Source organism: Augochlora pura, chromosome 7 (genome assembly GCF_028453695.1).
Source record: "Augochlora pura isolate Apur16 chromosome 7, APUR_v2.2.1, whole genome shotgun sequence".
Classification (NCBI taxonomy): domain Eukaryota; kingdom Metazoa; phylum Arthropoda; class Insecta; order Hymenoptera; family Halictidae; genus Augochlora; species Augochlora pura.
This window is the reverse complement of record NC_135778.1, coordinates 24,519,585-24,538,926: the sequence shown is the minus strand read 5'-3', so window position 1 is coordinate 24,538,926 and position 19,342 is coordinate 24,519,585. Positions and strand designations below refer to the sequence as shown.

Sequence of the window (19,342 nt, the reverse complement as noted above, 5' to 3'; positions counted from 1 at the left end):
TTTCCCCCCCCCCCCCCCCCCCCGGGTGTGTTGAATGGTCGCGATCGAACGCCATTTTCGGAGCTAACGACTTTCCGATACCCTTTGGAACAGGGTTAGCGGCTTCATGAGACTATTAGAAAGGCTTGTTTGTCAGTTGGACGTGGCATAACTGATCTGTACGTGATACTCCAATCGAGACACGATTTTACCTGTTCAGTTCCTCCACTTTGTCCTGCAGGTGTATCGTTTAACTTCGGCCAACCTTGTTTATTTTGAAAAGATCCGGAAGATCTCCAAAAATTTAAAATACACATTTTATAGAATAATTTTCATTGTGGAAACAATATAAAAATAGTTATCTTGCTCCATTTTGGTAAAGGTATATTTTTTAAAATAGTAGTCATCGATTCAAATTATAAAAAGGTTCTAAAAATCTGAAAAATTACTGAAATTCGAATTTTGTTGAATTTTCGCAGGTATTACTATAGTTTTCGTTACGTGCCGAATATTATTAACATGGCGTCGATTGTTAGTTGCTAGTCAGACGTGAGCAACGCGTGATCCAGCCAGTCTCGACGCGAGAATGAATGCAACAGATGAGGTTGTGGAATGTGCAGGTCTCAGTGTAAGCAATCACAACGGTCTAGAATTTTCCTCGATGTTCTCGTTCCAACGATTTTGCGAAATTTTGCACGTAGTAGGGGACAAGACGAACCGAAGGAACAATCTAATCCGTGAGTTCCTTTTCTGCAAACCGTGAATTTCAAGCTCCGTTTATAAACTTATAAATGATCAGATTGTCATCTTAATAGAAATTATTGATTTCGTCGATTGCATATCTGTCAGCCATTTTGGTATCAAAAAACAAGATACTTGGTCTTCAATATTATTTTAAACATAATAATATTCATTTTTAAAAAGAATACTTGTATTCAAAATGTGAAATAAAATTTTACTTTACTAAAAGAAATTATTGATTTCGTCGATTGCATATCTGTCAGCCATTTTGGTATCAAAAAACAAGCTCTTTTGGCTCTAATATTATTTTAAAACATAATAATATTAATTTCAAAAGGAAGACTTACTTTTGTAACTTGAAATAGCTGTTTCGTTTCTTTGTATTTTTAATTATTATGTTCAGAACACAGAGATTCGCAAAAGTGGTGCATAGATAATGAAGGAAGAGAGACCTATCGGGAGTTTATTAAACGATGAGGAAATGCTATAAGTACTTTTAAATTGCATCATTTCAGTGTTTCACGATTTGAGAGTCTCTTGCGAAAAGTCGATCAGTACAATATACGGGGAAAACAAGGATCGACCGGAAGTGATAGATCCACGATCCACGGCGCCGATCGGCCTGAGCGCAATTAAACGTTATTCCACGTAGATGCTGACTAAGAAAAAGGAAAGTAGTGAAACGCAATTGGTATTTTGCTATTATGCAGCTTATCGGCTTGTTCGAGAACGTTTATTGGCCTTTTGACCTTAGCTTTCACTCGATTAGGTCCTTTTCTTCCTTGTTTCACTGACCGAGCTCACCTACGGTGTCCAGCTTAGACGAACTCTCGCGTGCACGATCATTCTTATCGATCTACAACGTTAACATTACTCTTATTCTCGTTATTATTGCGCAACGGACTATGATTGCACGAGATACCAATTACCATCGACCTCGTAATTTCTTTGGCTGCTGTTTTTTTCATGCAAATCCGTTGTTTACGGTTCGGCGAAGCAACTGAGTAATTTCTTTCGAAGAGATAGTACCAAAAAACATTGTTAGACTATGCACGTTGAGATAACTTATTGACTTACAGATAATACTGCTTCGCTTATGAATTTAATTGAGTATGACTCTTAGAATAAAGTCAAATCATTCGTGGCAATCTCAAGCATTAACTAATTTTTTCTGAACCAGTTAGACTTAATTTACAACAATTTTTTGTAATCCGATTACATTTAGTTTACGGCATGCAACAAGTTTTTATAAACCAGATAGATAAACATTGATATAATTCCGTTGCTGATTGCTAAATAAAACTTTTATCTTAAATAGAAATGACAATTATACAACACAAGAATTTTAATATCTTCTACTGGTAATTATACCTCTTTGCAATCAGTAATTTACTTTTCGGATGTGTACTGCTCTTATGAAGTGGCTCATGAAACGTTAAGTATGTATTACAGTGATCGAATAAGATTTTCCTACTTTCACAAATTTGTATTGCTTATGTAGCATGAAGAACGTTTAATAACAAAACAACGCTTTGGATGCACTATATGCAATGAAAAGCATAATTGTAAATACTTTCAATGTTAGTTAGAAGCTGTGATTACTGTCCTGACAGCATTTCTGTCATCGGATAAGTACAGGTCACTGGCACAATTGTCGCCATTGATTGCTATCTCGATTGTTACTTCAATCATTACGACACCGGCATAATTACGGTTTTCATCGCGAGACAATGTTCCTCGCTCTGCCAGTCAGCCACTGTGCATTATACAAACAAAAAGTAACCGTCATCCTGCATGGCGCACAACTACATGAAAGGAAAATAATTATAAATAACACTTTTAAACATACCAGGACATTAAATTAACATTATCAATCAGTTTGAAACATATAAATTCATTTTTTCTTCTTTATAAAGTTAGTATCATGTTATTTTGTTTATTATAACAAATTCGCATAACTTTTACTAATCATTTCACAGGGCAAGATTACAGGAAAGGAAATATTCAAAATACATTAAATAAAGTAAACTCTAACAATAAAAATATATTCGATTCGTCCATTAATAAAATTCGTACCATCGTATTTTAATGCAAAAATACTTAGGATCTAATGATCATTTTACAAATATGTTTTACAAATTTATGTAGAAGGCTGTTAATACAATTATATAGGTTGTCAAAAACGTAAAGAATATTTCCTAAAACATATTTGTAAGTATCAATTTGTTGTAAAAGTTTTGTTCATAAAGTTTGAATTACTAAACGTCAATGACAACAAGATACTGTAATGTTGATATTAAAATAAAAATTAATGATCGAAACTGCTTCAGTTTACAGTACTCAACAATCTGGTAAAAACTAAACTTGGCCAGCACAGATTTTTATAACAATCCTCAACATGTTATAAAATTATCGAAAAATGCTCCATACAGAAAAATAGACCTTATACCATAAAAATAGCTCAACTGATGTTACCTAGATGCTCATAATAAAAAAGTATCTTAATTGTATAGCATTTAAGAAGTAAAATAGACTCACGTGGCGACTTGTGAGCAAGTAGTAACAAGTAGCAGTTGTAACAATTTGACCTTGAAATTCAAAATTAAATATTCTGCTTTCCATTATTTTAATTGCACATTGAAAAGTCAGGAAATCGTCATAACTAAGATTTATTTAACTATTATCAAATATTCCCTTTAAAAAATTTCAAATTTCAAAGTCAAATATGAGAATTTAAAAACCTTAACTAAGTCGTGTCGTTTAGCCACAACTATGAAAAACAATTCGATTCTCATCGGAAATCCTTCACCAACTATAATCACATTCATTGGCCGACGATGTAACGTTTCACTGACAATATCATAAATTGTAAACGAAACCGCTACATGATTCAATAAGAACCATAGGCCCTATGGTTTTGTATATACGACGTTTGCAATGTAAATATAGAACTGTTTGTTAACAGAACGCTGACATTGGATTCGCTTTAATGATATTCATGATATGTAACAATAGTACACATCAGTGTTATTTGATAAATAGAATATACTTATCATAATAAAAGTTAAGTCGTTAAAAAATATATAGATTTCAGCTTTAAGAATTACAGCTTCAAATTGCAAATGTACCATCACGCTCACGAAATAATAGGAAAGGTACATGCTAAATTGATTACATTTTGTCTATACTATCTCTTTCTATTTTCTATCACATAAGAGATATGGCCGATATCCCCGTCAGGAGAATCACTTCAACTACTCTTCAATTACTATATAATTACTATATAATAATTATATATTGATATTATCCATGTTTTAAAAATAGCTTACTGTGTTAAATATACTTTGTAAAATTGTGCATCTTTGATAATACACAGACCTGTGCGTTTGTCATTGATTAAATTTTAATTTAAAATCAATAGCTTAATATTGTTGATTTACAATTGATTGAATGTTAGTGAAATTGGATGTTAAAACTCTCTAATTAGGCAACTTATACACATTCACTGTTTTCAATGTTTCGTGGCTTTGAGGAAAATGGTCAATCAAATGTAGTATGTTCCACTTGAAGGAAATGTATCAGTAACAAGATATGGTATCATGAGGAAACAATGAATGTGATAATAGGTTAATAATTCCTACCTAAATCAAGTGGCTTCGCCACACGTAATAGATTCTAGCAATTTCCTGAATTTTGTGTAAAAATAACTTTGTATCTATATTCCAGATGTGTTAAAGTCCGTTCTGAATTATGTTGAAGGCAGCACCAAGGGCCCAACTCAATTCGTGTCCAGTTATCTTCTTGTATAGCTGTTATCCAACCAAAATTGAGTATTGGGTTAACATATAATCGTCTGGTATTGTAGAGACATGCATATAAATCATATACACTTACATATAGTTTTGTTGTAGGTTCCAAGCCAAACCCGTCACGTAAAAGAACATAAATGAATGTTAAATCAAGGCAAATAAAGGGCTGATCAGTATTTGGGTAATCGCAGACGGCCTTTGCCATTTCAAGAAGTGCGCTTACTTGAACGACTCCACCAAAAAAGGGGTCCACAAGACCGACCTAAAACATTAATAATTTAAAACTGTATGTTCTACATTAACCAGTTCATATTTATTCAGAAATGTAAAGCTGTATTAATATATTACCTCTGTGGCACGATCAAAGTAATATGAAAATGCATAAATCTCATGATCCTTTAAACCTTCTGGTTTATTTTTAATTCCACTAACATACTTCTCAATAATCTTCAAGCATGTCTGAAAGTTAACAATTGGTCTATCTACTTCGCCGCCAGCGAAATTTTGATTCTTCACTAATTTGTGTGCTCCACTAATGGGACCTTTGACTAGGTAATTAAGTCCTCCGTAACTCCATTCAGTAGAAACTATTGGATTTACACATTCAGATCGTATTTCTGTGGTTTCCCGTGGATTTACGTTATCTAAGTTTAATCCGTGTGTTATAATCTCTTTTCTGGCAGCCATGAGACCCATGCCCAAATAACTGTGCGTGTATACACTCATGTTGTGATTAAAGATATTAACCGAATATATGTGTCCATCAAGTTTCTTTGCCTGCAGAAGATTGAGAAACAGTTTAATACCTTCCTGTGCACTTAAGAGTCAATTATTTGTACCTGTGAAGCATCAGGTGAGAATGTAACTTGTGTTGAGCCTCCCCCAAGATCTAATGCAGCAACTGTATTTCCAGGGTTGTGTATGTTGAACCGTTCCAATAGGAAATTTATGGTAAACCAAGAGAAAATACCTTCATCTGTTCCATCCATTATAGAAACTGAATTTTTAGAAACCTAGAGTATGTGACAGATAATAGCAGTTTATCTAAAAAATTTTCAAAAACCTTATATTTAGAAATACATGTCTTCATACTTGGAAACCAGAATCTTCAAATAGCTTTCTACACTCTTGGAGGATAGCTTCAGCTTTATGTCCAGGAAGAAGTCTCAAACCAGCAGTAGCTCTCATGCTTAGTGCAGTATGCTGCCATTCTGATTGTGGAATAACTGCTTTGACTTTGTCTAATAGCACAGTGAGAGACTTGGCTGACTCTATTGGCCTGTCTGCATAAGCACTGATGCCTGGTTTTGTTTGAAAGAAATGTTCTCCATCTAATATCAAATTGCCACCAAGAACAGACTCATAAAAACTGAAAGCTAAAGCACGACTACCAGTAGAACCTGCATCAATAACTACAACATAAAATCTTGATAGGAAACTTAGAGACAGAGCCAATGTATCAATTGCCTTGGTAACAAAACGTGCTGGATTAAAATCATACCTATAAACAAAAACAAAATTCAACAAATTTTTATTACAATCATGATTAGTGCTAAGAAATATAAAACAAACAGATCATACGCTATTGCTATGTATCCCAAAAATAAGATTCCCAACACAGTAACAACCATAAAGTATCTTCTGCTTGGATAACTCTTCTTTGTCCGTAACCTTGGCTCTGCATTGTAAACATCATTTTCTGATCTTAACTGAAAATGCGCATAATTTATTACAAATTATCATGTAAAAATGTTATAAATATTCTGTATATTCTATAAAAATTAAAGTATTTGAGATAACTCTTCCTTTTTCGTTTTTCATCATTTCTATTAGTATTTCTTGAAAGCTTTTTAAACTTTTTTAAAGCCTACACATCTGTTTTTATTAGAGTACTATATTTAAGTAGATACTTTTCTAAAGAAAAAAAATAATAGAAGCAATAGAATAAAGATAAATTATTAAATAACCTCAAAGATATCGAGATAAGAAAATACGTAAGAGATTAAATCGCCTTGACGGCGCTAACAGAATGAATTGCATTTTAAACTCACTGAAATATATTGCATCTAACTTAGAATAGAAATAGCTATAGGCAACAATGGCAATTTTTGTTTGTTCACACGAAGCAACTAACGAAAAAAATAAACACCGACATCACGTAGTATGTATGTACCTAATGTGGGAAATCACAATCTTGAATCAAATATAACGGGTGTATAAACATTTCTATACTATTTTAATTATAATATAAAGGACGTAGCACACAATAATTGAACGAGTTAGTTATATGTTTCAAATTCTATATTTCAAACTTATATGTACAATTCGAACAGGGCTGATGAATATTTATAAAATATTTACATCAAGTTTTTATAATAATAACAAACAAAAGCAAACATTGGTAATTATTGTTATCATCATATTATAATATTAAAAACATAAGCAGTGACATTTATTATTAAAATTCTACAATGTGGATCCTATGCAAATAGTAACAGAATAAACGTTGTGAATTTTTTTAAATTGGACTGAACGACTTAAATTTTGTTTTAAATGATAGAAGAACTATTCTACTAGAAAATTACTAAAATACTTTTTCCTAATTTTTGTTTTTCAACTTTTTTATCTGAACCTATAACGAAAATTTAAAAAATGTGTTTTATAGATCTCTGTAACATATGTACATATGTGGATGTTAAAAGTTTCATCGAAATCAATTAACACAAAGTTACAATAAAATAGAAAGTGTCACAAATTAGAACAAAACTGTGATTTTTGCGATATTGTATTGTTTGTAATTTTTAACAACGTCAATCGTTCTTTATAGATCCAGACGAAAAAGTTAAAAAACGCGAGTTTTTTTATTCATTTAATTATTTCAAGTAATAGCAAAATTATAAAAAAAACGTTTTAGTCATTGTCTAGTAGATTATTTCATCTGTCATTGAGAATAATTTTAAATTTTGTAACAGTTCAATTTTTAAAAAACTACAGCATTTTAAAAGATGTACTAATTACTTTATTCCGTCACTGTACGTACATAGTACTAAATATAGATTGTATTGAGTAATCATTTTTCGTCAAACTAAGCATTATTCCATCATTTTCGTACACTTATGAAAATTCTTATGACTGCGGAGTACACTACTAAAATAAAATAAAAACTAACCTTCCTCCGCTTAATTTCCATGTCGTTGTAAACTGAACCGTAAAGAAATGAAGAATACGAAAAAGAATAAGCTTACATACTACGAAGCGACTATTACTAAAATGACTCCTTCTCGCTGTCTATTCATCAGCGAAGCGACTCCCGACGATGAGACTTGACATAGAGAAGATTGTTAGGATATCTAACAACAAAATGGCCGCGATAATGACTCAAGGTTTTAAGTACAGTTCGCCTCGCATAATTGTATTAGAATATCACGAAGGTGAACAAAGAATTCGTTGTTATCTGCAGTCGTTTTAGTAGCAGATGTTATTATCTATTTAACTAACTGATTACGTCACGAGAAACTTATCACAATGAGTTCGATTGTAACTAACTGTACTTGTTTGCGTTAAAAAGTTGTTTAACCGAATGTTTTGAATTTCTATTTTTAACTGTTTATGCACTGAGTTTCGTTAACACTTTCAAAGATTAGCTTTCGTAATAATCTTACTGTATTTCTTCATTTTAAACTAATTAAACATGTCTCATAATTTTAAAATATAAAACAAAATCCGAATAGTCTATATTTCAAAGATAAGAATAATACAAAATAATTTCTTTAAAATCATTTAATAGCAATATTGTGAGTTAATAGATATAACTCATTAGACAATATGTAAAGTTTAACAATATCAAACTGTCAAATATTACAAAATCGAAGAACAGTATTGTATAAAGTATTCCATACATGCATATGTGTATGTGTCCAACATTGACCTTGAAGGAATTTATTTGAAAAGTGTACTTAAAAACATATTTCTTTAAATATGTGAATCTCCACAAAATTGTTTCCTAAACTGAATTGCTATTACAAACATTGTTTTATTAATATTCTTAAAAACAATTATTTACTATCTTTACCATGTTTGTACGTATGCAATATGAATTTTGCATGAATGAAGTATGTAATCACACAGAAAACTAATTTCACGTTGTATGTAATTGTATGTAACTCAAACTGATATTTAAAACTAATAAATATTAATTGAACATTTTACTAAATTTTATATTTAAATGTAATTGTTACATCTAACAACCTTTAAAACATCATTTTTTTAATATCTTTTTGTGATATTTTAATTGAACAAACTTTTTTTTACCAATTTAATAATAGAGAATTACGTGAATAAGTATTTTTGTTGGGAAATATTTACTAATAAGTTTGTTAGACTTTTATTACGCAATACACGGGTAAGATAAGGTATTATAAGATATGGCTACATCACATTTAACATTCAGTAAAATTTACGTAATTTTCATAATCGTTAGTTTCTGAATCTCATTCGACAGAAAACGACCACCACGAAAACGTGTCACTCAATGTATATATTCAATTAATTATAATTTCGTTTAAACAAAATTGTTTAGTTATTGCATTGTTTTTTAAGTTATTTTTATGTTCATCTTAGGAATTGCAGTGAAATTAGAAGAAAACTTATATAGAAAGTAATATTTCATTTCTAATAAAAAAGAAAACGTGGTCATTTATCCACTACACAGAAATAATATAAGAAGTTATTCACAACGAACACGTACAGAAGTGAATGCAACAGAATGGCGTACAAAGAAACTATACAACATAAACCAAGTTTTGTAAGAGAAGCTGTAATTCAAATTAGTGCAGGAGGCTGTGCAGGTTTTGTAGAAGCCTGCATAATGCATCCAATGGACCTTATTAAAACACGTTTCCAACTACAGGTCAAAATTGCACAAAATGATGCTCTTTACTATACAGGCATTGTATCGTTAATTTGTATTTATTTTTATGTTAATATTCATTTTTATTGATTTACTTCTTTTTTTCTGAGCATTTTAATGTTTTTTGTTTTCTTTGATTATTTATATACATCTTTTGGTTACACTTTTACCACAGGAATTCGTGACTGTATGAGAAAAATGTATATAAATGAAGGATTTGCAGCATTCTGGAAAGGTATATTACCTCCAGTTATTATGGAAACGCCAAAAAGAGCTGTAAAAGTATGTGACATATTGTTCACGCATATTATGCAATGTTCATGCTGCAAAAAGTATATAGTTCTGCTGTTTATCTTGTTTTTGTAAAAATTAAAATTTAATGTTTACAGTTCTTCTCCTTTGAGCAGTACAAGAAGCTATTTAGTGATAGCTCATCAAAAACAATGGTATGGCCAACATGAAAACTCCTTTCAAAAATAAGAGAAAATAGATCTTTTTTCTACTAAATATTGCATAACAACAATATTACTATTATCAGATATTGAAACAGTAGTGATTATTGTCATATCTTCTTATGAAATATGTTCTATGCAATTGTCAATAAAATAATACTCCCTTTTAGGTATTTTACTATGCTGGCTTCCTGACAGGTGTAACAGAGGGTATTTTAGTAAATCCTTTTGAAGTAGTTAAAGTACAAATGCAATCTGATCGCAAGCATTTCAAACACAGTCCATCGACTTTTTCTGTAACCCAACGAATACTTGCACAACAAGGGTTTGGATTAAATGGTCTCAATAAAGGTTTATCTGCTACAATAATGCGAAACGGTATATTTAACACGTTCTACTTCGGTACTTACAATGCTCTTCTTCCATGGTTGAAGACACAACAAGATTATGCTCCAGAATTGTTGCTTAAGGTACAGTTTGCTATATCTTAATTGAAACATTCATATTTCGTCTACTAATTTTCGTTACACCTTCTAACAATATAACGATCTTCTTTTCAGTTTGTATTAGGCTTCATATCAGGTACACTAGCATCCTGTATGAATATACCATTTGATGTTGCTAAAAGTCGCATACAAGGACCTCAAGGTGAAATTCAGTACAAAGGAACTATAAAAACGATTTGTATAGTCTATCATAGAGAAGGGTGAGATACACTGTAAAAATTTGAAAATTCTTTCCTTTGTTTCAATGATTTTATAGTTGAATATTTTATTTTAGATTTAGAGCCTTGTATAAAGGATTGCTACCAAAGGTTTTAAGATTAGGACCAGGTGGTGCGATTATGCTCATAGTTTATGAACATATGAAATCATATCTCAATGTCGTAGTTCCTTATTGATAGTAGACTAACATAGACTGAATGTGTGCATTTATTGCTACTACCAAACCATTACTTTAACTTTCACGTATATTCTTTAAGAGAAAAGAGATTTGAAAATGCATCTCATAGTATAATTTATTAGCAATTAAAGTCCCTTTCTAATTTTAATCCATTACAATGGTAATTAATGTATACTACACTGTATCTGTTTGTTAAATATATCATTTTTTATCTTTATTTCAAATGAAAACTAATTGAATCCTACTGATCATTTAAAAAATAAATAAATAAGTAGTAAACGCAATTCAGTGTTTAATCATCTAAAACAGAATCCAACCACTTTTCCAAATCGATAGATTTTACAGGTTTACTAGATTTAGTTGCTGTTTTTGTATCTGAAAAAGATACGTGTTAGATTAATCTATACATAAAAATCTTTTTCTAAATATTGTTTAATTATATTATTTTTCAACTTATACCAGCATCAAAAGGTGTAGGTAAAGGATTTACTGCCACTAAAGGCTCATCCACAGGTTCTTTGAGTGATAGCAAAAAATCTAGATCCTCAGCTGTATCATCTATTGAATCTTGATTACTTTCTATATTTTTTGGATCACTTGAAACTTCAGTTCCTAAATTATTTAACATTTCATTATATTTCTGTTTACCCTGCTCTGCTTTATTATAAATGTTTGTCAATTGATCATTCTAAAATAATAAATGTTTACAGATATTATCCATTCATTTTAAATAGAAGTATTAAATTATAGTAAATTTAGTGCATCATTAAACTTACATTAAAGTATTTAGTATAAATATTAACATTTTCATTGAATGGAATTGATTCAATCGCTGCAGATAAAATTTTCAAATCAAGTGTAAAGTACTCAGAATATTTAGATGTATCAATGCTCCAATTTTTTTCTGATTGTGGAACAAAGAAATTGTCTTCTGATACTGGAGCATTCATAAGAAACTTAAAATCTTTTGCAACAGTTTCTTGTACATCTATAATGTCATCTAAGTTCAAGTACGGTTTGTCCTTGTCATTTGTTTTTTCTTCTTTCTGTTTCATTTTTTTCTTCCTAATTTTAGATTTATAATTATTATTACAAATTTGGAACGATGATTTTAACTAACACAAATACGTTCCATGAAACAATTAAGATTAATTATCAATAATTTCTCGGTTAATTAATACTAGTTTAATCAGATTTTATAGAAGCTTTATATATTGTGCACCAAGTATATATTCACTCAGAATCATAAAATACATAAAAAAGTTGCGCATTTACTATAAATGTAAACAAAACAAACTTCAACGTGTACGTATTGTATATAAATATAATGATGGTAACTGATAACCTCAAAATATTTAATAGGTTATTGTACAACTTAGTTCACTTATAAAAGACTTTAAGTGTTTTACTTAAAAAAATAATTTTGTAGTTATTATTTAATTTTATATAACAAACATATATGTATAATATTCTAAAGTACAATACTTAAAGTTTCAATCTTCTTCTAAGTTACTGTTTAATGTCTTCATACAATCAACAAAAACATTAACAAATACATATTAAACAACAACAGCTTCACTGACCTTGCCTGACTCTTTTTATGAGGCATTTTCTCTAATTCTTCAAATTATTAACTTATAAACTACAGAAGCAACTATTTCTAACCTATATGACACAAAACTGTACAATCTAGTGACAAATCTAGTACTTTCCAACAGAGTGTTTACACCTTAGACTGGAGTACATGACATACATACACTCAAAATTTACACGTGCACATATTGTATAAAAATTCTTATGTTTAAATATATACAGTACACACACATGGATAAAAAGAAAAATACTTTACAAAATCCTTGACACAGTAAATTTGATTATACATAATGAAGAAGATAAAATAAAGATAATTGGGAATTATAACTTACAATTGGATATTGACTCTTTAGGGGAATGAATAATAGAGCTAATATCGCTGTCGGGCAAAGACGGTTCTTTTTCTATCGAATGATCTGAAGATTTTGTTTGTACATTATCTTCGATTGTATCTTTCTTTTCTTCAGTTTTACATTTACTAATTTTCGGACGTTCAATAAGGCCCAAGTCTCCTTCTGCATAACAGCATGCAATATTTTCAACCTATAAAATGTACGCATGTATAAAACATTTAAACAGTGACTTTATATTAATCAAACAAACACAAATAAGTAGTTTCATACTAAGTTATTTCTTTTCCACCCGCCCATCTTTATTCCCATTTATTTTCTGTATTAAAAAAAAAACATTTCAAGTCCACTTCAGTTTTTCCAATATCCAGTAATAATAATAATAATAATGAAGGTACTGATAATTTAAAATTTGACATAATAATAATATACCTGTGACGGAGTATGTTCCAAAACATTGGTAATATTGTTGGTGTCTAGTATTTCCCAAAGGCACTGCAAGAACTGCTGTTTCAAATGTGAGGCACAATAATCCTTACCTCTAGTATCTCCTTCAAGCTGTGAAATTATCACAAAATTATTACAAAGAATACAATGTTATATAAAGTATTATAAATAGTTAAAAGAATGTTAGTGTTCAATTATGAGGCAAATATAAGAACTGCTGATAATACTTTTGGAAAATGTATCACCTCTAAAGCTTCCATGATACAACTCCTTACACGATTCAGCAAACTTTTAAGCCCTGCTAGTTCTTTATCCTTTTTATCAACTTCTAATAACAATTGCTCTTTGTCATCTCTTGTCTTCACTAGACATTTTTTCAGAAACTGAATTTTCTGCTCAATTTTTTCACACTTTTCTTTCAACTGCTCAATAATTAATTCATAAGTAGCAATTTGATCATTGTCCCTTTTTGCTTGTCCATAGTACAACATCATCGATTTGAATTCCTACAATATTTTAATAGTTCCACTTTCATATTTTCAAATAACAATGAAAAAAGTTTAGAGAGAGATCTTACGTTTGCCAATTTGTGAATAGCGTCTCTTTGTTTCATTGCCGTTTTTAAAGTGATTCTTGACTCTGTTTCAAACAATTCAGACTGTAATCTGAGGATGCGCTTTTTTTCCTTGCTTTCCCTACAAGTGATTTCCAGTTCCTTGCATGTTTTTACCAGTTTATCCAATTCTAGATTCAACGCTATGTTTTCCCTAATTGCTCGGTTCGTGGTCTCTGCTACCCGCAAATTAGTTGCTTTACGAAGAGTTACAGCAAGTTGTTTTAAACGTTCCTCCATTTCTTTCTTCATCCTTTCATTAAATAATACAATATTTTAACTAGCTAATATTTTAAATTATAAATAGTAGAAAGAAGAATTTCTATTTTCATACATTGCTTTCCCAATGACCAATGACTTTTCCGCTTCATAAAGTTTTTCCTGGTTTGTCCGTTCTTGTTCTATAAGTTCTTTTTCTTGAGTTTCAAATTTCTGCATCAGCTCCACTCTTGCTATTCGCCAATCTTCCAATGCATTCAATTTACCAGCTAGTTAAAAAACAATTGCATATAAGTAAGAAAATTTTTAAATGTTGTGTGCAAGGCCAACATTTTTCATTAAAACGGAATAAATGATATAAATGCAAGTAACATATATACTTCACTTATTAGTTTAACTTCAGCACTCAGATTGTTCTCCATGGTACGATATTCAAGCTCCATTGCTTCTTCCTTCTTCTTGTAAGCAGATAGTTCCTCTTTTCGTAATTCTTCCAAAGCTGCTAGTCGTTCAGTAAGTTCCTTTGATTCTTCTATTCTTTCTTCCAAATTTCTTTTCAAATAAGCAATTACATCTGACCTATCCTCTTCCAGTTGGTGAAATTTTTCTTTCACTTGCTCTGCCTCTATTTCCAATTCTTCATTTCGAGTTCTCAAACTAGCTTGTAAAGAATTATTTAAGTAGTTATCATTTATCTGGACCTTGGGATTCGATGTGACATTTTACACTTTATATTTCTACATACACCACATATTGAAAGTATTAAAAATTTAAAAGAATTTTATATACATAGTAACAATATAAATAGAAATACTTTACTTTTATACATATATTTACCGTGCCAATTGTCTGTTGTTATCCAAAATTTCTTGTTCATAAGACAGGGTCTCTCTTTCATCCACACATTTTTTTTTTACCTTTTTTTTACCACCTTTACGTTTTTTCCCTTTCTCCTTCATAATCCTGATTAGTTAAATTCGAGTGTTTGTTACACGGTGAATCAATTTGAATTATTGTTGCCCGGTAAAGTGATAACAGTGATAAGCAACGTGAACGTAATCTACGTTAGATCGATAATTTTTGGCTCCATGACGACGGAGAAATCAATAAACAATTATTGAAAATAAAATAATTGATTGATCAACTGTGTTTCTATAATAATTAGAAGAGCCTTTGTGATATCAATCATACATTCTTTTAGACAAAAATGCAGCATACTTATGAAATTATCTTCAATTTTTAAGTTCATTATTTAAGCGCTCTAAGCCTTCTAAAGTCTAAAATTCTTATGAATTCACTTTTTAATTATGTATGAAACTTGTAACATATTTACGAGTTTAGAAATATACATCACTAAATCCTTATTTATACTCTTAATATCTGTATTACATACATACAAACGTACATATATATATTTTTTCCTAATCAATTATACATACACATGTAAAAAATATCAAATTGGAAACTTAAAAATCTAATGTAAATCAAAATGTAAATATTTTAGAATTTAAAAACTAAAACATTCTTTGAAAATGAAATAACAAGTATACGCTTTGTATTTGAAACATTCAATTCAAAAATAATGTCAGCTCTGTAAATGTCTTTGAGTTCTATAATTGAATTATTTGTTTCAAATAGAAGTAATTACAAAATCATGTATACTAAAAATAAAAAATTTCAAGATTTAAAAGTGTAACTTAATAATAAATCATTCCTACGCCTCTGAATGTCTTTAAATAAATACAATCTACTCACGCACGAATCAACACACTCTCTCATACATTCTGTAATAAGCTTAGTAGTACGAGAATTTCTTTAAAATTTCTAGAACGTTCTTGTGCGAATGAGGTGGTTCAATGAAAACAACATGTCCTTATGCACGCACGTGCGTGTATTTATGAACCATCAGTAACAAATTTGACTTCATCTAAAAGAAAAAGAAACGGCCTGGAAACGGAAAAAGAAAAATAGTAAAGAATTAATTAATTCTAGGCGGAGGTGGTGGCTGCGGCCTGCGGAAGTAAATAATTAAACTGAGCATGCCAGTGAGCAGTCCTATAAGATATAAGTCCCAGTTCTGGCCCAAGAGCTGGTCCCATTTATTCAGATGATCAACAAGACTAAACTCCTGCAGATAATCCAAACCGAAAAGGAAGGAGAGTTTGATAAGCGCCAACGCAACGGGGATTTTGGCATCCGGACTGGCTTCTGCAGCAAGATCGTAACACCGTTTGGCCAAGTGTCGATCTCTTGCTAAACCTAAGCCACGTTCATGCATGTACCCAAGGTTAAACATAGCCTGTGCATTTGGGTCCGGCTCGGAGGCCAATCGATAGTGACTAGCTGCAGCCTCGTAGTCGACTTTCGTTCCTCTGCCGTAATAATGAGCATCTCCCAATTTTACCTAATAGAAAAACTTCAATTAGCTCGGTTTAGTTAAAAATGAAATGATTTTTGTACAATTATACCTGAGCAGCAGAGTATCCTTGTGCAGCAGCCCTAGCCCACAAAGATAGTGCTCTGACCAAACCCTCGTCCTCAGAAAATATCGTAGTCTCGCCTTTATCAAGTATAAAAGCAGCATTGCTCTGTGCAACTTCATAACCCATTTCCGCGAGAAGGGCGTAATTAACGAAAGCTTCATCGATTTTGCCTTCTCTGTAGTTTGTATGGGCAGCCATCAACTGGTCACTCCATTTCCCCCGTTCAGCGACTTTCTTTAGGAGTTCGACTGCAGCCGTGCAACTGCGCGTCATACCTGTGCCGGTGGCGTGCATTTGAGCTAAATTATAAAGTGCTAAAACGTGGCCAGATCGACTGGCCATGCTAAAGTACATGATAGCTAATTTGTAATCAGGTTTCACTCCTGTCCCACCTGTTGAAACAAAATTTGATCAGTTTGAAATCAAATTAGAAATTGGTGTAATACTTGTGAATTTTAACAGAAGCTTACTGAAATACATATTGCCAAGTTGAAGCTGCCCATCGACCCAACCCTGTTCTGCAGCTTGCTTGAAATACTGTAGAGCCTTCGTGGTGTCCCTTTCAACCCCCCGTCCATAAAGATACATAAGACCTAAGCCACTTTGTCCGACAGGATTTCCAAGTTCGGCAGCCTTCTTAAAGTATTTGTATGCCGTTTTGTTATCCTGTTCTACTTTGTCGCTACCCTCTAAGTATATCTGGAATTTAAAAGCGCATTACTATAAGTTAATATATAAATTCCGGTGACCACTCTTACCTTTCCCAAATAAGCCATTGCTATTGGGTGTTCAGCGTCAGCAGCATGCTGGAAATAGTGCATGGCTCTCACGTGATCTAATGGAACACCCCTAGCACCTTGATAATGTAACTGTCCTAATGCAACTTGAGCCTCTATGTCTCCTTTCTTCGCTAGCAATTGATAATATTCTATTAAATCTTGATCATACATTCCTGAGTTATATCCAGGATTCTCTTGTTCGTCCAAAAGACGGACTCGTTGAATAACCGGTCCTCCGCTGAACGAAACCTCTTCTGCAACCTTGTCGGCGACTTTACGATAAAAATTTAAAGCATTTTCACATGAAGCTGGTGTCGTGACACCAGCCCAATAACGATAACCAAGAGACATTTGTGCACGTGTATCTCCGCCGAGAGCTGCAGCTGTATAATGTAAAAGTGCTTTAGCTTGTGAAGCATTTACTCCGCCTAGTCCTGTTGCATATAAAAATCCTAAGCCCTGAACAAGAAGGTAGTAAGTCAGAATTTACAGGAAAAATGCTTACTAGTAAATACAAGAAAAAATTTCTTCATACCATGTGAGCAGAAGGTAGTCCAGTTTCAGCGAGTTCTTTAAATGTTTGATAAACAGCTGAAACAATCTGACTAGATACCAAAAAGTAAGTTGGACCAAGCAATGGAGCCCATGCCAACATGGATTGTGCTTCACGATGACCAAGAGCTGCTGCTGCTCTTAATAATCCATAAGCCTCTGCTTTGTTAGAACGTGTGGCATTTAAGAGACGCTGTGCTTTCCTAAACATTTGCTCCGCTGGAAGTTAAATTACAAAAACATTAAATTAAGATATTATTTATATTATTTTAGTTTGCAGCTATTATGAAAATACCTTCTTGTGGCTCCGGAGTAAGTGGTTCTGGCGTCTCTTCACTTAGAGACTCAAGTTGCTCTTCTTCATTCCATGGCTCTGTCTCTTCTTCCTCCAGTCTTAAATTATTATTTGGTAAATCTATATTCTTAGTCTGTGATATCCTTGTTTTCGTCCAAACATTTCTCATTGCAGAACTTTCTTCCTTAGTTTTTGGCTCTTCTTCCATATCCTCTTTTCTTCTTGTCATCTCCTCTCTAAGATATGAGAGTCTATTAGATTGTATAATTTTTAGCATAGTATCATGTACATCCTTTAGTTGACGCAGATGTTCTAGCCCCTTCTCTCCCAAAGTAACATCTTCCTCTGGCTCTTCGTCAGAAGTCTCTGGCTGTTTTTTGGGATCTTCCGACTCGGATGCAACAGACATAACAAGCAGAAGTAACAGTAACTCTTTCCTTAGCTTCATTTTGACAGCTTAATTGTGACTTGTACTTCTTCTGTTGAACTGCCCTTAACAAAATCAAAAATATTTATATATTATATAAATATCTTAAGTAATTCAAAATTGATTAAAATACTTTGTTTACTAAACTATCACACGTACATATTCAAATTGATTTTGTACTTGTACATGGAAAACTGATTTAAATTTACATATGTACAAACTGTTTTCAAAAAGCAGATGGTCACAACAGAAAACTACATAAGTTAACACTAAACAAAATTCTGCTACAATCAATTATTATAAAAAGGTTACTAAAAAAACATTTGATATTGGAAATTGTTTAATATATAAACTAAAATTTTTATTTCGTAGATACACCAACAGAAACACTTCAACTTGCCAACTACATCTGACACATCAACGTTGATACGGTAATTTCGAAAATATGAATTCTCGGTTCCCTCTAACCTAAACCTGCACGCACGTTGAATAACGATAAGAAAAGAATTAATCCAAAGTGAAAAAAGATATTTGTTTTCTTACTTTTAGTTCGAACAGCTTGATAAGAACCTTCTTGAATTCATTTTGCGGTATGTTTCTCAAGAATTCGAACTTTCGTTGCAGAAAGACAACGTTACGTCATTGAGACACGTCAACGAACATCTTCGGTTATCACCCTAATGATTTCTCGTCATTGCCGAAAACAGTGTTGTTTTTTACATACTAATACGGTACCGTTTTACAATTTTGTTCGTTTATCAAACGTGTAAGAACATTACGCACTTAACTAT

The 19,342-nt window shown here is 31.8% G+C and overlaps 4 protein-coding genes and 1 long non-coding RNA gene across 18 annotated transcripts; 2 read left to right on the top strand and 3 right to left on the bottom strand.

Moving 5' to 3' along the window:
• The first annotated feature begins 477 nt into the window (after positions 1–477).
• On the top strand, positions 478–1,601 carry LOC144472918 (uncharacterized). Its single transcript, XR_013494473.1, has 2 exons — positions 478–716; positions 1,236–1,601. It is a non-coding gene; the product is annotated as an uncharacterized LOC144472918 (long non-coding RNA).
• A 993-nt stretch (positions 1,602–2,594) lies between these two features.
• On the bottom strand, positions 2,595–7,874 carry Ntpase (ectonucleoside triphosphate diphosphohydrolase NTPase). Of its 3 annotated transcripts, none has more exons than XM_078186358.1 (7): positions 7,699–7,874; positions 6,111–6,238; positions 5,622–6,030; positions 5,369–5,542; positions 4,878–5,306; positions 4,615–4,791; positions 2,595–4,529 (listed from the first exon to the last, which is right to left on the bottom strand). In XM_078186358.1, exons 1-7 carry the CDS (start codon positions 7,717–7,719, stop codon positions 4,452–4,454), a joined length of 1,416 nt encoding a protein of 471 aa, XP_078042484.1. In that variant the 5' UTR covers positions 7,720–7,874; the 3' UTR covers positions 2,595–4,451. The 3 variants fall into 3 exon arrangements, with proteins under 3 accessions (XP_078042484.1, XP_078042483.1, XP_078042486.1); XM_078186357.1 differs by having other exon boundaries at positions 7,796–7,840; XM_078186360.1 differs by lacking the exon at positions 7,699–7,874 and adding an exon at positions 6,581–6,709.
• Positions 6,916–11,010, top strand: LOC144472916 (mitochondrial 2-oxodicarboxylate carrier). Of its 9 annotated transcripts, none has more exons than XM_078186365.1 (8): positions 7,872–8,931; positions 9,010–9,062; positions 9,150–9,475; positions 9,614–9,720; positions 9,828–9,884; positions 10,061–10,360; positions 10,451–10,596; positions 10,671–11,010. In XM_078186365.1, the coding sequence occupies exons 3-8, from the start codon at positions 9,295–9,297 to the stop codon at positions 10,789–10,791; spliced, it is 912 nt and encodes a 303-aa protein (XP_078042491.1). In that variant the 5' UTR covers positions 7,872–8,931; positions 9,010–9,062; positions 9,150–9,294; the 3' UTR covers positions 10,792–11,010. The 9 variants fall into 9 exon arrangements, with proteins under 9 accessions (XP_078042497.1, XP_078042496.1, XP_078042491.1 ...); XM_078186366.1 differs by having other exon boundaries at positions 7,872–8,941; positions 9,031–9,062; XM_078186371.1 differs by lacking the exons at positions 7,872–8,931; positions 9,010–9,062 and adding an exon at positions 6,916–6,930.
• A 712-nt stretch (positions 11,011–11,722) lies between these two features.
• On the bottom strand, positions 11,723–15,742 carry LOC144472912 (cilia- and flagella-associated protein 157). 3 transcript variants are annotated; one of them, XM_078186355.1, is made up of 8 exons: positions 14,853–15,742; positions 14,401–14,676; positions 14,131–14,284; positions 13,761–14,049; positions 13,429–13,689; positions 13,169–13,294; positions 12,719–12,929; positions 11,723–11,858 (listed from the first exon to the last, which is right to left on the bottom strand). In XM_078186355.1, coding segments are annotated over exons 1-8 (1,380 nt in total). In that variant the 5' UTR covers positions 14,914–15,742; the 3' UTR covers positions 11,723–11,856. The 3 variants fall into 3 exon arrangements, with proteins under 3 accessions (XP_078042481.1, XP_078042480.1, XP_078042482.1); XM_078186354.1 differs by having other exon boundaries at positions 14,401–14,672; XM_078186356.1 differs by lacking the exon at positions 11,723–11,858 and adding an exon at positions 13,010–13,055 and having other exon boundaries at positions 12,818–12,929; positions 14,401–14,672.
• A 143-nt stretch (positions 15,743–15,885) lies between these two features.
• Hrd3 (HMG-coA reductase degradation 3) lies at positions 15,886–19,232 on the bottom strand. 2 transcript variants are annotated; one of them, XM_078186352.1, is made up of 7 exons: positions 19,095–19,232; positions 18,125–18,616; positions 17,813–18,048; positions 17,257–17,736; positions 16,969–17,197; positions 16,484–16,890; positions 15,886–16,419 (listed from the first exon to the last, which is right to left on the bottom strand). In XM_078186352.1, exons 2-7 carry the CDS (start codon positions 18,570–18,572, stop codon positions 15,994–15,996), a joined length of 2,226 nt encoding a protein of 741 aa, XP_078042478.1. In that variant the 5' UTR covers positions 18,573–18,616; positions 19,095–19,232; the 3' UTR covers positions 15,886–15,993. The 2 variants fall into 2 exon arrangements, with proteins under 2 accessions (XP_078042478.1, XP_078042479.1); XM_078186353.1 differs by having other exon boundaries at positions 18,125–18,611; positions 19,095–19,230.
• Between the last annotated feature and the right edge of the window lie 110 nt (positions 19,233–19,342).